Source organism: Bolinopsis microptera, unplaced genomic scaffold (assembly GCF_026151205.1).
Source record: "Bolinopsis microptera isolate Bmic1 unplaced genomic scaffold, MBARI_Bmic_1.0 sca14, whole genome shotgun sequence".
Taxonomy (NCBI): domain Eukaryota; kingdom Metazoa; phylum Ctenophora; class Tentaculata; order Lobata; family Bolinopsidae; genus Bolinopsis; species Bolinopsis microptera.
The window spans coordinates 17,452-36,970 of record NW_026971786.1 but is presented as its reverse complement, the minus strand read 5'-3'; the positions used below and the strand labels follow the sequence as shown (position 1 = coordinate 36,970).

Here is a 19,519-nt window from a genome sequence, read left to right as displayed (position 1 = left end):
GGGCTGCGCCCCCCCCCCGGCCCCCAACTTTATATTATTGTGATGTCTGATTATTACTGTCCCCAAATTTCTTTAATGCCAAATGCCGTTTTAATCACCCTATTTCTCAAAAATTTTCCTGGGGGTTCGCTCCTCTAGCCCACCAACTTTATATTATTCTGATGTATGATTATTGCTGTCCTACAAATTTCTTTAATGCCAAATGTCGTCTGAATCACCCTATTTCTCAAAAATTTTCCGGGGGTTGCGCCCCCCAGCCCACCAACCTTGTATTATTGTAATGTCTGATTATTGCTGTCCTACAAATGTCGTCTGGAACACCCTATTTCTCAAACATTTTCCGAAGGCCAGGGCTGCGCCCCCCTAGCCCCCCAACTTTGTATTATTGTGATGTCTGATTATTACTGTCCTACAAATTTCTTTAATGCCAAATGTCGTCTAAAACACATAATTTCTCAAAAATTTTCTGGGGGGCTGCGCCTTCCCCCCTCCCTAGCCAACCAAAGGAGCTTCGCCCCGGCTACGTGTCGTGTCGGGCTACGTGCCCAGAATCGAAAAAACTTAATCTTTAAATGAATAACGGAACCTTCATTATGAAGTTACGAGATGATAATATAATTGGGAGGCAAAGTGGGTATCGGGCTTGGGGCTCATAATGCGCAAAATCTGGCCGCTGTCGAGTGGGTCTGCCTAAAATTCACAGATCTAGCTATGGGTCTGAGACATTTGTAAAAAAAAAACCTTAATGAGATGTTCCATTAAATTTGACGGATGTTTTGGCAATCATGCAAACGTTAAGGCCACAGGGGGGGGTCGAGGCCTCAAAAAATGCAAAAAAACATTATGCTTTGAATCAATATATATTTTTGTGGTGGATACTTTGCCACCACTCATTTGTCTGTAGCTATTTTACTTTTTTTTATAAATGAGGTTAACCAATTCTCGTTTAACCTCATTTTTTTGATAAATCGATAATGGAGGGCAGAAATATTGATGCCATTACAACTGAAAAGTACGATAAGCTTTGTTTTTATTGTTTTTGTGTTATTTCAGCAGTTAAACTTTGAAAAATATACAAATAAAGGCAAAATTCTCAAAAATCACATAACATAAAAAACAGTTTTTTGCCTCTCCTGAAAACCTCGAATTTTTTACTTCAAAATCTATCTTCTCCTAGAGTTTTTATCCATTTCACCTCAAATTTGGAACTTATGTTCCTGACATAAATTTAAAAGTTTGTTATGTAACGATTGTTGTAATTTTGCTCCTAACTCTTTTTATGAGGTTAACCATTTTAAATTTTGTAACCCGCGCTCATGGTTAACCTCATATCTCAGCTTTGGAGCAAGATATCATAAATCGTTACATAACAAAAACTCAAAATACCTTGAAGAACATTGTTGCCAAGTTACAAGGTTCTAAGTCATAAACTGAAAAAGAAGATAGATTTTGAACACGATTTCATTTAAAGTTTTCATTTACAATAGAATTACAGGTAAACCTCAAAATTCAACGCGCGATATCTTCAAATAGGAAACTTTGTTTTCGGTAAGGACAAAAGCATTTGAAAATTTAGATCGAGCTCTACAACATATCTCAAAATCTCAAAATCGACCTCGGACCCCCCCCCTGTGGCCTTAACTGTTTGACTATTGGCTACACAAAGAGTTTTAACACTATCTATCAACTTGCAATCATAAATAAATAATAAATAAATTCTAACATTTATTACACGCTTCGACATTAAAATATACCCAACAAAGATGTACATTAAAGTCATTCAAGCGAGACTTAGTGTTGAAATAGCAAGATTATGGACTTTTTTTAAACAGTTCAGATTTTATGAACAAATATTTGTATGAAGTTACCAAAATTATGCACTTTCATATCAGTTCAGACATTATGGACAAATATTAGAAATATTATCAAAAGCTAGTTGGAAATAAAACGTCTTTAGGGCATTTTTAAAACATTCTACAGATGATAATGATCTCACTGAGTAGGGTAGTTCATTCCAAATTTTTGGTCCACAAAACATAAATGCAGCATCTGTTCGTCTGAAATGAGGAGCAGGAGGAACTTTCAACAAATAAAAGTCATCATCTAGTCTGGAACTTTGTCTTCGTACTTCCCTTAGATTGACGTGTCCTTGTAAGTACTGAGGGGCTATGTTATTAAGACACTTGAAAACCAGAAGTGATATTTTGAACTTAATTCTGAACCGAACAGGCAGAAAGTGGAGCTTTTTGAGGTAAGGCATGATAGGTTCACGTATCTTTTTTCCGTAAAGACCAAAGATAAATCTAGCAGCATTGTTCTGTATCTTTTGTAGCTTATGAAGATTCTTTTCTGTTATTCCATAATAGACTGAGTTGCAGTAGTCTATGAAACAGAGGATATTGGAGTGAACTAACTGAACTTTTAGGTCATGGGAAAGCTTCGAACCGATTCTTGCTAAGTCCCTTTGATTCAAATAACATACTTTGGAGACAGCATTTATTTGAGAGTCCAAATTCATTTGGTGATCGAAAAGGAATCCCAGGTTCTTGGCCTTGCTAACAGGGCAGATTGAGAGGTCTCCTAAATCCATTGTCTGGATTGGGCTGACATATGGTCCTATATCAATGAACTCTGTTTTTTCATCATTCAGTTTTAGGAAGTTAACTGTCATCCATTGCTTTATCTCCAGAAAGCAATTTTTCACAGCTGTTAAATCAGGATTAGAACTGTGAACATCAAAAGTAAAGTACACCTGTGTGTCATCTGCATACAAATGTATCGAGAAACCATATTTTGTGACAATTTCTTCAAGATCTCTGGTATACAATATGAACAGTAGTGGTCCTAAAATGGATCCTTGAGGTACACCAATATCCAGATAGCCTTCAGAAGATGTGGCTTTTTTTACTTTAACCTTGAATGTGCGATTATTAAGGTAACATTGTAACCAGCTGAGTGCTAGTTCTGTAATACCATACGCATTCTTGAGTTTCGTAAGAAGGAGGTTATGGTTTATGGTGTCGAAAGCAGCTGATAGATCTAAGAGTAGAAGCACAACATTCGATTTGCTGTCAATCATCATTAGAATATCATTATGTATTTTGGTAACTGCAGTTTCACAACTATGGAATTTTCTATAGCCTGATTGGTATGGGGAAAACAGGTTGTTGACATCAGCATATTCATTTAATTGGCAATGAACTACTTTTTCTAGTATTTTGGACAGATAAGTTAGATTGCTAATCGGTCGATAGTTTTTCAGCTCATCAACATCTAAGGTAGGTTTCTTGAGTCCAGGCCTAATAGATGCTTCTTTTAGGGCAGATGGAAACTTTCCGACTCTTAGTGATTCATTCACGATGTAATGGATGATTGGGAGAAGCTCGGGTAAGCAGTTCTTGAAGAGCCACATTGGTATGACATCGAGTACGCTTGATTTATTGGGAAGACTCTTAATTAAGGTTTCAAGGTCTGATAATGAGACTTCCTTAAACTGATTAAGTCTACACTTTGCATTATCTATCGAAGTAGAGTCCTTGGTACCTTGACCGTTTAGGGAAGTGTTTTGAATTTCCTTCTCAATATTAGAGTAAATGGTCTTTACTTTTTGATCGAAGAAAGTCTTGAGTTTGGCAGCCACTTCGATATCTTCACCATTTGGCAATTTGTTGGAGCCATATTCCTTATCTAAAAGTTTATTTATGACTTTATAGGTCCCTTTCGAGTCTCCTTTGCAAGAACTGAGCTGTTTATCATAGTAGCCATCCCTAGCTCGATTGATAGTGATTTCTGCGTCAACACATTTTTCAAAATGAGTAGTTTTAAACTCATCATTCTCTGGATACTTTTTGGCTTTTCGTTTTGCCCTTCTCCTCTCTCTGACAGCAATTTGACATTTATTATCCCAAAAATCAGACTTTTCAGCAGTAAATCGTTTCGTAATAAGTGGGGCATGTTTGTCTAGCACCTGTTCAAGGACATTTTGATAAAGGTTCACAGCCTCGTCTAAGGATTGATATTCAGAAAAGTTAAGCTCTGAACAAAACAGATCTTCCCTGAACTTATCGATGTCAATTTTGCTTAGCTCTCTGACATCTTTTTCTTCATATGTACGAGCTTTATGAAGATCGAATGTGACTGGGACCTGAAAACTTACTAGATAGTGATCAGAGCTGGTTCCAGTGCTTGTCTCTACCATCATATCTGTTACAGACAATGAGTCACTTACACAGCCTAGAGTAAATAACAAGTCCAGTGTCCCGCCGGAGATGTGAGTAGGAGAGTCGACATGCTGAAGGAAGCCTTTGCTCTCACAAAGAGCAATAAAGTTCTGGGCAACATTATTGTATATGTCTTCAACATGGAAATTAAAGTCACCACAAATAATTGGAGATCCAGTTTTAAGCAGAAGATTGTCCAGGTATCCATCAAAGTCATCCATAAACTTAGATATTTTTGTTTCATCATATTTCGCTTTGGCCTGAGTGCTGCGATAAACTACACATAGCCTGATAATCTCACCAGCAGTTTTAATGACACATTCAAGTACTTCAAAAGATGAATATTTAGTAACGTCATTGCGTACAGGCGATATCATTTTGGGGTTGAAGAGAAAACCAACACCACCTCCCCTACCTCTTCGAGGGGCACTGATAATATCGAACCCAAAATCACGGATTTCAGCAAACTTTGCCCGATCATTAGTTTTTAGCCAAGTTTCCGTGATACAACAGATAGAAATCGAGTTATCTTTAAGCATTTCTAGTACGCCACAAGTTTTGTTGCATAGAGACCTTGCGTTGAAACAACCAATAGAAAGCTGTGATTTCTGTCGATTAGCACCTAATTTCACATTACGTTTTTTGAAATAAAGTCAGTGTTAGCAGCAATACGTTTAGTTTCTCTTACCAACACAGGACAATCGTAAGCTGCCGCATTATGTGTTGTTGAATTCTCGGCATCATTAGTGTGTGTTGAAGCCAAACATCGAGCACAGGCATGTTTGTCCTTCTTCTGCTTAAATTGGCATGCTGAAGACCGGTGACTTCCCATACAGTACATTCAGGTAGGATGTTTATTTGTTTTGACTTCATTACAGTCAACAGAAGTGTGTCCAATCATTTGACAATGATAACACTGTTTGATGTAGAAGCGATCAGTTACTTTGTATCTGCGACTACCTAAATAGAGAGATCCTTGTTGTTGGTTAAAGAGGACTCTATAGACAGATGGTGATAGTTTGATTCCAATAGTGAGCTCTATGCGTTCCTGCTTATCGTTGGTGAAACGTTTTATCTTATTGAGATAGACAATACTGATAGTGTGCCCTGCTTCATACAAATCTTTGATGGACGAGTTTTTCTCCACAATTTGGGCGACTAAGTGGTTCTTTTCAAGATCCCTAAGTTTATCGGCATCATTCCCTACAGCTGTAGTGTCTATATCGTCAAGAACTTCAGAAGAAACACCATAAATAGTAACTTTTGGCAGCATTTTGTTGCCATTCTTAGACTGATATCCATACGAATCTAAGGTATTTCCATCATTGAGAAGTGAAGTAGCCTTATCACGAATTTCAGCATTAGGGAAGCCAATTGAAACTTTCTTGTTGTTTTCATTACATCTGAGAAATACTACTTGACTGCTCTTTAATTTATCAGTAGCAAATTTTTTCACATTCGTCATTGTTGCAGCATTTACCGATTGTTCTTCTTTCGGGGACAGAATTAGAATCTCGGGTGATGAAGGTTGTGTACGTGTTGGAGCAATTGGAACATGTGGTGGTTGAGCAGATGGTGTGGAACTGTTTGAGTCGGTAAACAAGCTGGAATAGAGAACGTCCTTTGTATGAGAAACAGTACCGGATTTTGTTACAACAGTGTTTACTTTATTGTCAATAACATCATTGATATTTTTCGTGAGGTCTTCTTTTAAAGATGAAAACTGTTCAGCAAATTGTTTCATAAAATCAACCTGATCTGAGGATCGCTCTTGAGCTCTCTCAGGTTTCTGGGACAGTTGTTCCTTCAGCAAGGTTTTAAGTTCAGACATCTCTTCCCTGAACTCCAAATTTATGGCATCTATTTTATTATCTAACAATCCTACCCGATCTACGGTAGTAGCAGCCCTCTTTTCCTCCTCAGCAGTACTACAATCATTACAGATAAATAGAAAGCGACCAAATCGTTTAGCATAAGATGAAGTGTTGTTCACAGCATGAGACAGGTGAGCAGTAAAAACCGTGGGCGCACTGACATTGCAAGTTTCATCACAGTTGATAGCATGAAAACTGTCCTTACACCAAAAGCACTGTACAATGTCGGTACTTTTGACAACCTCATCATTCGAACAAGATTTACATAATCCGTTGACGAGAAGATTCTTTGCAGAGTTATGAGCAGACTTTTCCATTGCAATTGTGTACTTGTACTTGTATAGATGTACAAAGGTAAAGTACAAACACCGTGCAGTAGCAGTGCAGTGGCAGTTAAAATTTCCGATTAAACAGAGATAAGGGAGCTCTGTTTTTCAACACGTAACAAAACTACAAAACTGCAAAAATGTTCAAATTTAGCTGTGAAAACTTAGGTTTAGAAATACATGTTAAAGCAGCACCAGTGTCTAATTCAAACTCGACTGGTTTCCCATTTAGTAATAACAAAATCATGAGTTTTCTACTTCGAAAATGACAAACCATATCACGGGATTCACAAACAGAAATTTGATTTTCAGAACAAACTCTACTCGACACAGTCGACATACATTCTACTGTACAATCATAACTTACAGCAGATTCAGCTTCACTCAAACTCGAACTCCCCATGGAGTTGGATGAGTCATTCTCGTCATGAGAATGTTGGAAATCAGGAGCAGAGTTCCCCTTGAGGGGATAGTTGACTGGATCAACAGGTAGATAGATGCAAGGTTCAGGTGACAGATTAGGATTACATATAACTGGAGAATCCTCCGATAAAACATCCACTTTCATCATATACTCATGTTCCTGATCCCCGTAAACATGTTCCTGATCCCCGTAAACATCATCATCATCTGCTTCACCCACATTGTTCTGTTTTGGGCGTTTCCCCTTCAAACAGTTTGCTCTGATATGACCGGTCTGGTGACAGTTTCTACATTTCACTTTGCAATCCGGAGCCTTATGGCCCTTCAATGTACATTTTGAGCAAACCAGTCCTTTATCACCAGGGCGATAACCTTTCATCTGACCTTGTTCCGATTGTCCCCCATAATGGTGTTTTTTATGGACAAAATGAGCAGATGGTGCTGACCCGTAACCTGACATGGCTGAATTAGCTGTCATCGCGTTTTCTTTTGCTATAGCTGCTGTTAGGACCTTTGCAGATGTGTCCAAGTTTGCTTTAGTTAGCAAATAAGATCTGATATTCGAATCTCTCAATCCATACAGAAAACGGTCCTTGACCATACGGTCGTAAAAAGTTCCGAAGTTGCACACATTTGCCTTTTCCTTGACTCGCGACATGTAAAGGCTTAGCCCCTCTCCAGATTCCTGCTTCATCAGGTTAAAACGATACCCTTCTGATACCGCATCTAACGCTGGAGCCAGATTTTCGGTCAGCAGTTTTACAAGATCATTGTATGTTTTCTTGGCAGGTTTGTCCGGTGCACAATATGATTTCAACACCTTGTACCCCATTTGTCCAATGTTCGACAACAACAACGATACTGAGTAACTGTTTTTGGCCTCTTCTTCTGTCAGTTTTTCTTGGACTATGCAACATGAAATTGCTTGGTCCAACCGCTCAAGCCAATCCTCTACGTTGTCCAGTTGCATGGGTTCTATAATCCTCGTCGCCATTTAGTACAAATTAAAACAGTGATTCCAAGTTCCAAAGTAACCAAGTCAAAACATCCTGAATGATAACAGTTAATAACATCACATTATAACACATACCAAGTTAACAACCCCTTTAATGATATTGAGTCCCTCTGGTTAATGTCAAAGAATTATTTCAACACTTTTAACATGGCTAATGTAACAAACACTTTGAGATTATTATAGAAACGTCTGTGAGAGAATTACTTCATCAAAGATTGACCTTAAACTATTGTTCATTATTTATTTCTTTGATACTGTTAGCATTAAACCCTCTCATGTTCTTAGGAAAAGATGGTGGGAATAACAGAAGGGCTTCTGCCACCAAATGTTACAATTGGTTACTCAATTCACAAGTGGAGTAGTTACGCTGGTGACTATCATCCTTCAAAGATTCTATTAGATGATCCCTCTGATCAAATGTCACGCTGGCAATCTGGGAGCAACTTTCCCCCGCAGTACTTAACTTTGAAACTTGACAGACCTTCAGTTATTCGAAAAATCACCTTTGGAAAGTTTCACAAAAGCCATGTATGCAATCTAAAAAGTTTCACAATATTGGGTGGCATGTCAGAAGAAGGAATGGTTGAACTCGGCAAGAAGGGATTAACAAACAATTCTAAACCTGAAACATTTGATCTAGACGATGCGTTTCATGGTAATTACTTTCCTAGCTCATATATTAAGATAGTCCCTGATACGACCTGGGGGCCGGCCGCATTGAACTTCAGTATCTGGTACGTGAGGCTATCTGGCGTGTCAGACCCCCTATATGTCAACCCCTGTATTCAGTTTTTCACAAACAGACGTCAGGAAAGAGCAATTAAGCTCTGCTTGAAACACCTCCGCCAGCACAATTACAGTGAAGCTTTTGAGTCTCTGCAAAAAAGAACGAAAGTTCAGCTTGAGCACCCCATGCTAACACAACTCCATGAAAAGCTCGTGGGTTCTGGGGATTTCGATGAAGTGGAAGTTCTGTTAGACCACGCATTTCACGACGGGTACATGGAGGATTATACAAGCAAGCAATACTCAGCTAAATGGGAGCAGATCCATGTTCCAGACGGTTCTCCAAGACCCGGTAACCGTGGTGGTCATCCCATGTGCATCGACGAAACAGCCGGCAAAGTATACCTCTTTGGTGGTTGGGACGGTAAAAATGACCTGGGAGATTTTTGGGAATATAACAGTTCAGCAAACACATGGCAGTGCATTTCAGCAGACACCGAGATTAATAGTGGGCCCTGCCGTAGGTCCTGTCATAAAATGGTGCTAGATTCCAAGCACAAGTTAATCTACATATTGGGCCGGTATTTGGATGTTAGAGCCCGAGTTAACATGGAGTTAAAGAGTGATTTCTATTGTTATGATATACAGTGTGATCAGTGGAACTTGATAAGTAGTGATACTGGATCAGAGTAAGTTGTTAAAAAGTTCATTTTATTTCTTGAAAAGTAAGTTTTGATGTGATTACTTTTTAGTCTTTTACACTTCGTAGTTCTGTCAAGCAATCCCCAGAATCAATAATTTGTATCCTCTAGCTTAGATCATATTAAGACTTCTGATGTTTTTGGTTTTTAAATTCGTCAAAAGTTACAGGAATAATGGATTTGTTCTAGTACACATAACACACATAACCCCGGCATGCGCAGGGATTATATTTCAATTTTTCCCGCGACACGCGGGAAAAATTTATAATAATTTCGAGTGCTTTAGCACGAGGGATTATTATGAAAATAACCCCGACGTGCTTTAGCACGAGGGGTTATTTTAATATAACTTAAGCGTGCCGGTGTTATGTGTTATAAACCCCTCCGGGTTAGTGCTAGGACCAACAAATTTGACATTTTACTCTTAATTCTAGCTATATGAGATCAGTATGGAAAATATGAAATGGAATTGGGGACTACCAAATAAATAGTAATACAAGTACAACTAAGGTACTATGACATTTGAAATTGGCGTTATATCTAAACATTATTCCTCAGTCAGAACGTTGAATGAATATCGATAAGGGGCAAGTCGAGTTAAGCCTGGCAAGCGATAAAAGGTGGAGCTAATAATGATATCGTGTCATGAAGTTCATCAAAGTAGACGACTATAATACATGGCTTATATCAAACACGACAAAATTAACCGGACAAAATCAAATGTAACCGTCGAGACAAGTTCTGGAACTGGTCCAATTAATGTAAGAGTTTAAGTAATGTAAGCAGTGTGCTGGAGTTTTGCCAGCGCCTGCAATTAGACCGATACGTAGATCAAGTGTATTTATAGCTCTTACGTTAAGCCATAGGTCACGTGACATTTTTTACCAATGCGCGTCGTAGTAGTTAGTCACGTGATACACATCATCAAAACACGTGACAGTGCGCGGTTGAAATTCTCATGGAATATCAAAACAAAACAAATCTTGTTGAGCCAAATTAGCGGGGCGGGATTATAGAAACTATGCCGGGGTTATTCATTCAGCGGGAAAAAACTAACAGCGGGAGCCGGGATTATCAAAATCTATTTAGCGGGAGCCGGGATTATCAGAATCTTATTCTATCCCGGAGGGGTTTATAAAAACAGTCCGCTGCCTGTGCAGTACTACTTAAAGGAGAAATATAAAATAATTTAATTAATTAATCAGGGGAGGTCCCAGCCTGATATACGATCATCAAATGGTCCTCGACTCAGACCTTCAAACCATCTACATTTTCGGTGGGAAAATACTGAACAACAGTGGAATTAGATCGGAAGCAGAATACAGCGGGTTGTACAAATACCACATTCCATCTAATGTGTGGACTGTACTAAAACCTGACAATGACCTCATGTTAAGGTTGGTTTAAAAAAAATATATTTTATCGGAGTTGAATATTGTGATAAAAGTTGTACATAATATAATGCAGTAAAATCAGGAATCACTAATCAGATTGCTACAATCTCAATTTATCTTTAGTTCATCCTATCAAAACAATGTTTTTTCCATGCAGACAGCTTGTAGCTAATATTTATAAGTAATTTCTACAGTACTTAGTCTTAAATAGCTATAAAAAACAATTTTGTTAATTGGACAATAATTAGTCAACCAATAATTAATTAAACCAGGTCGAGATTCGGACATTCTATGCTGTACCACCCTGATAAAAAGCAACTGTTTATCTTTGCTGGACAGCGAGAGCACTTCCTTGATGATTTCCTGGTGTATAACACGCACAATGACACGGTAGAAGAGGTCATGTGCGTGGATGAGACCAAGGTGTGTTATCTAGATATTATTTTGATGTTATAGCTAGATAATAGATATTATCTTGTTGGAAGTATTTGCATATTATTTGTTATTGTGGAGCGAAATTTTTATTTTTATTTCATATTTAAATGTAAATATTGTCATGTCAGAGGTCTTACCAGATTATTTGTCATATAATGCGTTGCGAAATTTGATATTTTTATCTCTGAATGTATTAAATGTAGATATAAAACTTAAAACTGGTCAGTTTTAAAAGTGTAAATAAATATATATAAAACTTTTTATACAGTCAATTTAAACGAGTCTCGAGTTACTCACTCAACACTTTAACGTCCGACCATAGCACGGTGAATCACGTGACGTCACGTTGCCCTACTTCCGAACCTGGTGCCCCTGAGATTATTTGCCGATGACAGCCAACTTCTTATTTAATAATCTTATTGTACTTATTACTGTGTAAATTTGATTATATAAGACGATAATCTCACGACATTGAAGTGCGAATAATAAAGGCTTATCTCAAAAATGTCCGTCAAATAACCAGCATTTTGGGTCGCAATACAGTACAAAATTATGATGTTTTCCTAAAGAGAATCTGAGTTACAATGACCAAATAATAAATAATAATAAAATTTGGTAGCTTAAACACAAACTCTAAGCCCAGTGGATAAACCACAAAACTTATGCTCTATTGTGTGAAACAAAGATACTAGATCAAGATAACTATCAAGGAGTGTATGCATAGGACAAAAAAAGTCCTAATAAATAATAAAAAATAAATAAAAAAAAAAAAAAATAAAAAATAAATAAAAATACTTTTAACCTCCTCAAAAAAAATTTATTCTGGACAAAATGATTGGTCCTAGCGGTGTATATTTCAACGCGATATCACAGGTTCCAGACAGATTTGTAGTAGTGTTATTAGCTCATTATCTAATTAATTAATTATCTAATTATGAACTACCACAGGTACCGGAGAGCGGGTTCACAATGCGCGCTACAATAGACACCCAGCACCAAGAGATTCACATGATGTCAGGTCTGAGCAAGGACCACCGGAACGGGAGTAAGGATTACACTGATGCTAAGACGAAGATATACGTGTATAGTCTTAAGAGGAACAAGTGGAATGAGGTAATTAATTGGGTAATTAGTTTACTAATTTTACAAGTTAATTAATTTATTAATCTAGTCTAATATAACTTAGTAAAAATTCGTATAATTTTGTTCCAAAGTTAGCTTAGTTGAGTAAACTAAAAAAATGAAGTTTTTAAGAATTAAGCAATTAATTAATTAATTAATTACGATTATAATGTAACAGTTAATTATTAGGTAGGAAAGAACGCAGGGTGTACAGAACCAGAACCGTGTCCCAGATTCGCTCACATGTTGGTTTACGACAGTAGGAAAAAACTACATTACATGTTTGGAGGTTCGTTTATTTTTATAGATACCAGTGGGGAGGTAAAACGTGACACGTGACAGTTACACGTGACAGTTACACGTGACAGTTACACGTAACAGTTACACGTGATAGTTACTAACCAATCAGCGCGCTGCAGCGTTTACTATTTCCAATTAAAACCTAGAATGACTGTCCATGTCATGACGTGTCGATTGTCGAAATAAAGGATATATAACCGAGAAAAGTTGCAACGGCAATAATATTTAGCATACTAGTTTACCCAACAAGGTGTCTTACAGGTAATCCAGGAGCAGGTAATCCTATGGAACGTGGTACAGATATGGACAGGAGATTGGACGATTTCTGGTGTCTTCGGATAAAGAGGCCAGCCTTTGGAGATATGAAGCGGGCTCTTCAGTTCCTCGTGAGTTTATATTCATGAGACCTTTAAACTTTTAGCGATAATATTCAAGTTTTTGTGGTACAATAGTTGAGTATGTTCATGTTATGTTAAGTGTGTTTAATATGTTCAAGAGTATGTTATGTTAAGTATGTTTAATATGTTGTTGTAAGTATGTTGTGAAATATGGTCCCCTTATTTAATTATGTGATAGTGACATAACATGCGTAATAACTGAAACTACGTGCATGTTTCTTAGAATTCCAATTTCCGGTCACCAATCTACGTATCTGCGTTCATATATCAGACTTCAGTGCAGTTTATAGATTCACTGTCTCAATCTTATTAACTACAATTACCGTTATGTTATTTGAAGTTGGTCCCTGAGATTGGCGGTGTATTATGTGTGTAATTTCTTGTGTAATTGTATTTATATGTTCTGATCGTCTTTCTCACCTCAGTAACATCTTTAAGTTAAACCCTTTAAAAGTAACACTGCTAAAGCGCTTTACAGCTTAAAATAGCTTATCTAAAGCAATTAAGTGATCAAATTGTAACGTGCGAGTGTGAGTTTCCCGTACCAACCGGACGATGAGGTAATAAACCGTTAAATGGATCAACTTTACTGGTGTACGGGTATATGGCCCCCAGAATATAGGTGGCCCCCAAAATATAGGTCATGTTAGTGGATACAGTTCTAACCAAGATAAGCGATACTAATGGGATCTGTTACTGCTATGTTGGAGTAAAACATGTAACTAATGTTTCTGGATAAAAATTTTGGACCTACATGAGGTATTTTGGTATATTTGGTCATGACAGCGAAAGATTTAAACGATGTTGTCATTTTCTAGAGGGGTAAATATGGCGAAAAATTGTCATGACAAAAATCTGTCCAACACATGCCATTAAGACTACTGGTATGAGTATAAGTATTATTTTAAGCTATCTTTTCATCGAGACATCTGCAAACTGACAATTTGGAAAAAAGTTATGGCCACCACAATTTTACGGGCCCCCAGAATATAGGTCTATACGACCCCCAGAATATAGGTTGGTCAAAAACCCTGAACATGCCCAAAACCATGCTTTGGGATGCTCTACTTGTAGCTACTAGTCTCCTGAACCCACATATCAAGTTTTATCAAAATTGGATAAAAATTGGCCGAGTTATGGGATAAAAACAAAAACCATATGCCCATATTTGGGCATACGCACCAAATTTGATCGATTTTGGTCATAAATTGGTCAAATATCAATATTTTTGAATGAAACCAACTTTATATGGAAGGTAAGCATATATTACACATTCTCTATGATTATCAGCTCAATATCTACCTAACTGTGGATTCTGTGTTCAAATAATCGCAAAAAATGAACAAAATCGCCCATATCTCAAACTGACTTCGCTCAAAACAATAGAACTCAATAGGGTTTCAATATTTTCACATGAAATTTTCAGAATCAACGTAGAATTGTCTCATGACCTTAAGTTTTGGGACAGAATTTTGAGTTAGGCCTTTAAAAAAATTTGGCGGCCAAAAATGTCTGATTTACAGTCATTGAGGTGCACATTGTATTGATACAGATAAAAACAGCCCCCCTCAATCATATCTAGGGACACTCCTTCAATCTTATTTAAGTATTTAGTTAAGATCCCTACTAAATGAGTGCATGAAAGCTTTTTAACTAGTAAAATTAAAGATTTTACTCATTACGGGTATATGGCCCCCAGAATATAGGTTTTAAAAAAAAAATAGCGACCAAGATTCTGCATTTTCTCTGTCACCCTGAGCATTAAGGAATGTGGGGTAGTGATGAGAAACAGTTAAAGAACATATGCTGAAGAGATGGCATCATCAAAATGTATGAAGGTGGAGTATTTGAGGACGATTTTTGCATACCTATATTCTGGGGGCCGTAGTTTTTGATTTTTTGCTATTAAGTATACTCTAAACCATTTCAATTTAGTATCTGGAGCCATTGGCATCATCAATACAGTCTCAGCAACATATTCTGACTGCATATAACTGTCTGTGACAATTTTAGAACAACTTAGGAACAGATGTTTGGACCTATATTCTGGGGGCCCTGTTAAAAAATGGTATTTTTACAGGTGAAAAAAAAGTACACTTAAAAACCTAATAATTATTTTCAACTACCCAAGAAACATTTAAAGGGTTATTATGTACATATTTACAGCCCTAAACATGCTTAGAAGTAGTTTTAACACCTGTTTCTAAGTGCTCAAAAAACGACCTATATTCTGGGGGCCATATACCCGTAACGAATAACTAATATCGATATAAGTACAGTCAAACCTCTTTATACCGTGCGGGAACTGAACACGAGGGAGAAGGACATAATGCTAGAGCAGTACTTGCCAAAAAGGGAAGACATGAGGGCGGAGGTCACGTGATACTCACTTTAACATGGACAGTGGACACGAGGGCGGAACCAAACACCGTTCTAAATAAAGAACCAGTAATAAACTCGTAACATCATAAAATTGTATTTAAACTTTTGTTTATATGCGGCAACTTACTTTAAAAACACATATAACACACATAACGCCGGCACGCACAGGGATGTCCTCACATACAGTTATGTGATCTGAGATAACAAGAAATCATGCACTCATTTATCCACAAAAATTAAAAACTATGTTTTGCCAGTAAAATCTTATTATAGATGAAATTAAATTCATTGTTGAATATAGCTATACAGTATATATATGTTAACAGTTAAAAGATAATATTATATATTAATTCATGTGTATTTAAGTAATTTGCCGCATATAAACAAAAGTTAACATAAAATTGTATGATGTTACAAGTTTATTACTGGTTTTTTATTTAGGACTGTGTTTGGTTTCGCCCTCGTGTCCACTGTCCATGTTAAAGTGAGTATCACAGTATCACGTGACCTCCGCCCTCGTGTCCTATACCCCTGGGGATTGGGATCAGGGGAACCTCTCTATAACGAGTTTTTTTTTTCTATCCCAGAAACTTTACATTTCCCTGAGAGGCCCGGTATAGAGTCAGCACGGTTTTACAGTTTTACTGTAGTGAAATCAAACGGCCGAAATTCTTGTTGCACTTTCTTGTTGAATCGGTCAGAAAATCCGAATTGAAATAAAAGCCAGAGTTCCACTAAATCCGTAAATTTTATTCCTACTTGAACCTTTAAAAGTTTAAACTATATTTTATGCCGGAAAATTTGAGGTTTTAACCATTTCTAAGTTTAACTGTAACCTCACCCTTCCCCCCAGGTAAGGAAGTTCAAGTTCCGAGATATGAGTCTACGAGATCCTGTTGGGGCACTCCTCTACCTCCAGCAACATGTTGAGGAGGTAAGCAGATTATATCTGTACTCGATTGAATCATCGATTTTATCATGAAATGTAATATGCATTGAAACGTCGCTTTACTGTAGAAATGCAGCAAGCTTTCGCGTAACACGGGTAAAGAAAATAATTGATGTTTCCTCCCCCACCAACATGAACAGTCAAGTCTGTGCTGTTGAATGCTACTTGTAGCATTCAACAACGCAGACTTGATATAAGAAATAAAAAGAGTAGTTAAGATAACCCAGTTCCAATATCCATTCTTATCATTACAAAGGCAGTTATCTATAATATCATCTTTTTTTTATTAAATACTTTTCAAATTTTACAGAGTACAGCAATAGATGAATATAAAATAGAATCGTTCAAAATATCGCCCCCATCTGTAAAATATGATGGGCACCCAAACACGATAAACACATAGTGAACTATGTCCGCAGTAACTTGGACCCATTCAATCCCCACAATCCTCTAAAATATTCCAAATTCCTAACTGACCCTACCCCAGGTTGTTGACCACAGCAACAAAGAAGAAGAACACCAATTTCAGGAGCTGGTAGTCAGTGTGTTTGATAACAGTTCCCAGCGGGACACGTACACCATACGTACTGAACTGTTTGATGTGCTGATGGCCTACTTCCCTGAGAGCATGTCTCAGCCTAAAGATAATCTCACTGATTATGTCCCTCCTGTTTAATTACCAGGTAATTGGATGATAATTGAACAATAATTGATGTGTTATTGTTCGATGGATTCAATTCGAATTAATTGATTGTTTATGTTTGTTTGATATTTGGTTCGATTAATTTCTTAATTTCAGGCAAAATAACAGATAATATTATTGCCAAAGAAGAAGACTTTGTGACGAACAGATGATTGTTGATGATGAGAGACTCTCCCTGGTATTAGTTAGCTTTAGGTGGTAATTAGCAGATCAATTAGCGCGGTAATTAGCAGATCAATTAGCAGATCAATTAGCGTGGTAATTAGCAGGTAAATAAGATTAAAGATTGTAGTAAACTATTTAAATACCAGCTGTAGCCTGTAATGCACTGTACTATTGGCCGCAGAGCCACACTTTGACTTAATTACTGATACCTCTCCAACAAGACCTGACAACTTTACAAGGCCAAAAGAGATAAAGCCTGAAGTAAGTTTGATAGCAGTGATACAGAGTTATTTATAACTAGGTAATGTAGCGTAATAATTCAGTAATATAAAGTGAGATTATAGCGGGTTTTGGTGAGGGATTATATTACAGTTAATATTCTAGAGATAAGGACTTACTTTAGTTTTTAAACTGAAGTTAAAACTTCAGTCAAATACAATAACAACAATAAAACGGATATATACTTGAATATTATAGAAGTCTGCTGATTTTATTTTCATGTATTGAAAGTAGAAAGTATTATTAGGAAATACAATTTCGATGGTTTCTTAATTAAATGTTTCACTTAGAAATAGGGATCGCAGATATGCGTAATATTTCTATATGTTTCGAGGTTTTAGCTTCATACAATATTTATTGTTATATTTTGTGACGGGGTTTTATTAAATGCAATTAGCTTATGTGGTAGTTTGGCATTGTATTTGATATGAGTTATTTTAAGTTGTTTTGCTTGTAGATTTTATTTGAAAATGCTTGTAAGCTAAACCATTTTTTGTGCTTTATATACACCATATTAAAATGTTTTGCTTTATACACAATTGTTTTGAAACGTTGCACGGTGTTATCATGTGCTCTGGTTAAGTTATTAATTGGTTAATAGCCAATTAATTAGCTAATTAAAGAATTTTGAGGTAACATTTTATGCATAATTGATTTGTGCGATTTTTAGCTTTACAAGCGTTGATATATTCAGTTTATGTTTATTGTTGTTTAATTGTTTGCCGACCTGTTAGTCATTGTCATACCTAAAAAATTCATTCGCAAATTGTATTAATCGCACAATAAACATGTGGCATTTTTGACATTTTTGCGGCTTTTCTCTGAAGAATTTTTTATTTTTACAGCAAGCTCTATGTATCTTTTCATGTTGAACTGTAGTATATAATATTTATCTTAGTAAGGTAGTGGTACTACCACAGTAACAGATCACATTTAACTTTAAACATAAAACAGGCCGTTCCCACCTTAAAATCATGGTACCCGAACTTCTACCTCGTCCTAATCTAGTCGAGGCTTCCACTCGGGAGCGCGCGACCGCCAATCCTATATTATACGCGAAAAGTAAATCTGTTTTCGCGCAAAATTCTAAATTTGGCACATTTTCAAGAAATATAGCGTCACGCCGTTGTAGTATAGCGAGTGCTCAAGAGCAGTTTCTTACCAATCATTAAAAATATAAATATTTTGAAGTGTAGCTGAAATGTAACAATCGCCTAAATTCCGGGGTGCATCCACAACTACAGTAAGCCAATCTTGTGTGTGACTTACATAATCAATGTGATAGGATCGTGATGGCAAATGTACAAGTTAAATAATGAAGTCACATGATGTGTAACAATAACTCATGTGGTTGCTGTTACTTCACTGCTAGTTCATTTGTTATCGTTATAATTGATCCTTTAAGCTCGTGTTTGTAATTGCGGTTACTTAATACTTAGTTTACAATGTTTTTAATTTCTTGTTAAAAATATTTGTGTTTAAAAAGTGTATCCCTAGTGTAAAATGTTTTCAGTACATGCTAACCCCAACTTATTTTTAGTATGGCATGGTTCCAGTGCACGTGATAAATTATGGGTCCACAGCCCCGAGCACGGACGTACCAAGAGATACTTGGCAATTTCGTCTCGGGGGCAACGGCGGGGGCTGTCGCTAAAACAACCATCGCACCACTTGATAGGGCCAAAATCGTATTTCAGGTGAGTTTAAAGTTTGCCTTGTTCCCCGTTTTCTGCCTTTGAATATTTAAATTTCAAAGTCTTGTTGTGTATTTTCTATTAGATTATTGTTTATTATCTCTGTTGATAATGTTAGCCTTTAACATATATTTTGGTTTGTTTTACCTTTACTCTCCAGGTATCTTCTAAAAAATCATTTTCATACCGAAAATGTGTCCAGTTTTTAGCGTCCACCGTTCGGGAAAATGGAGTCACCATGATGTGGAAAGGTAAAATTACATTTTCACAACTTAAGTAATTCTGAAGAGTTTTACTTTGGTATTTTGGGTGGCAGCTCGAGGTCCAGCTCGAAGTTTTAATGGCTAACATTTGAAATTGTGTAACTAACATACAACCTGATTTATTTCTCACCATTCTCCCAGTAAAATGTC

The 19,519-nt window shown here is 36.8% G+C and overlaps 1 protein-coding gene across 1 annotated transcript; it reads left to right on the top strand.

The window, feature by feature from the left end:
* The first annotated feature begins 8,138 nt into the window (after positions 1–8,138).
* On the top strand, positions 8,139–18,114 carry LOC134825689 (muskelin-like). The gene is made up of 9 exons (XM_063837895.1): positions 8,139–9,273; positions 10,491–10,682; positions 10,952–11,102; positions 12,063–12,227; positions 12,426–12,525; positions 12,798–12,922; positions 16,170–16,250; positions 16,753–16,948; positions 17,065–18,114. Exons 1-8 carry the CDS (start codon positions 8,150–8,152, stop codon positions 16,939–16,941), a joined length of 2,127 nt encoding a protein of 708 aa, XP_063693965.1. The 5' UTR covers positions 8,139–8,149; the 3' UTR covers positions 16,942–16,948; positions 17,065–18,114.
* Positions 18,115–19,519: the final 1,405 nt, after the last annotated feature.

Coding starts and splice junctions, on each gene's coding strand:
- LOC134825689 (XM_063837895.1), top strand. CDS start 8,150: ATGGTGGGAATAACAGAAGGGCTTCTGCCACCAAATGTTACAATTGGT. Junction 9,274..10,490: donor AGTAGTGATACTGGATCAGA/GTAAGTTGTTAA, acceptor TTAATTAATCAG/GGGAGGTCCCAGCCTGATAT. Junction 16,251..16,752: donor TCCAGCAACATGTTGAGGAG/GTAAGCAGATTA, acceptor ACCCTACCCCAG/GTTGTTGACCACAGCAACAA.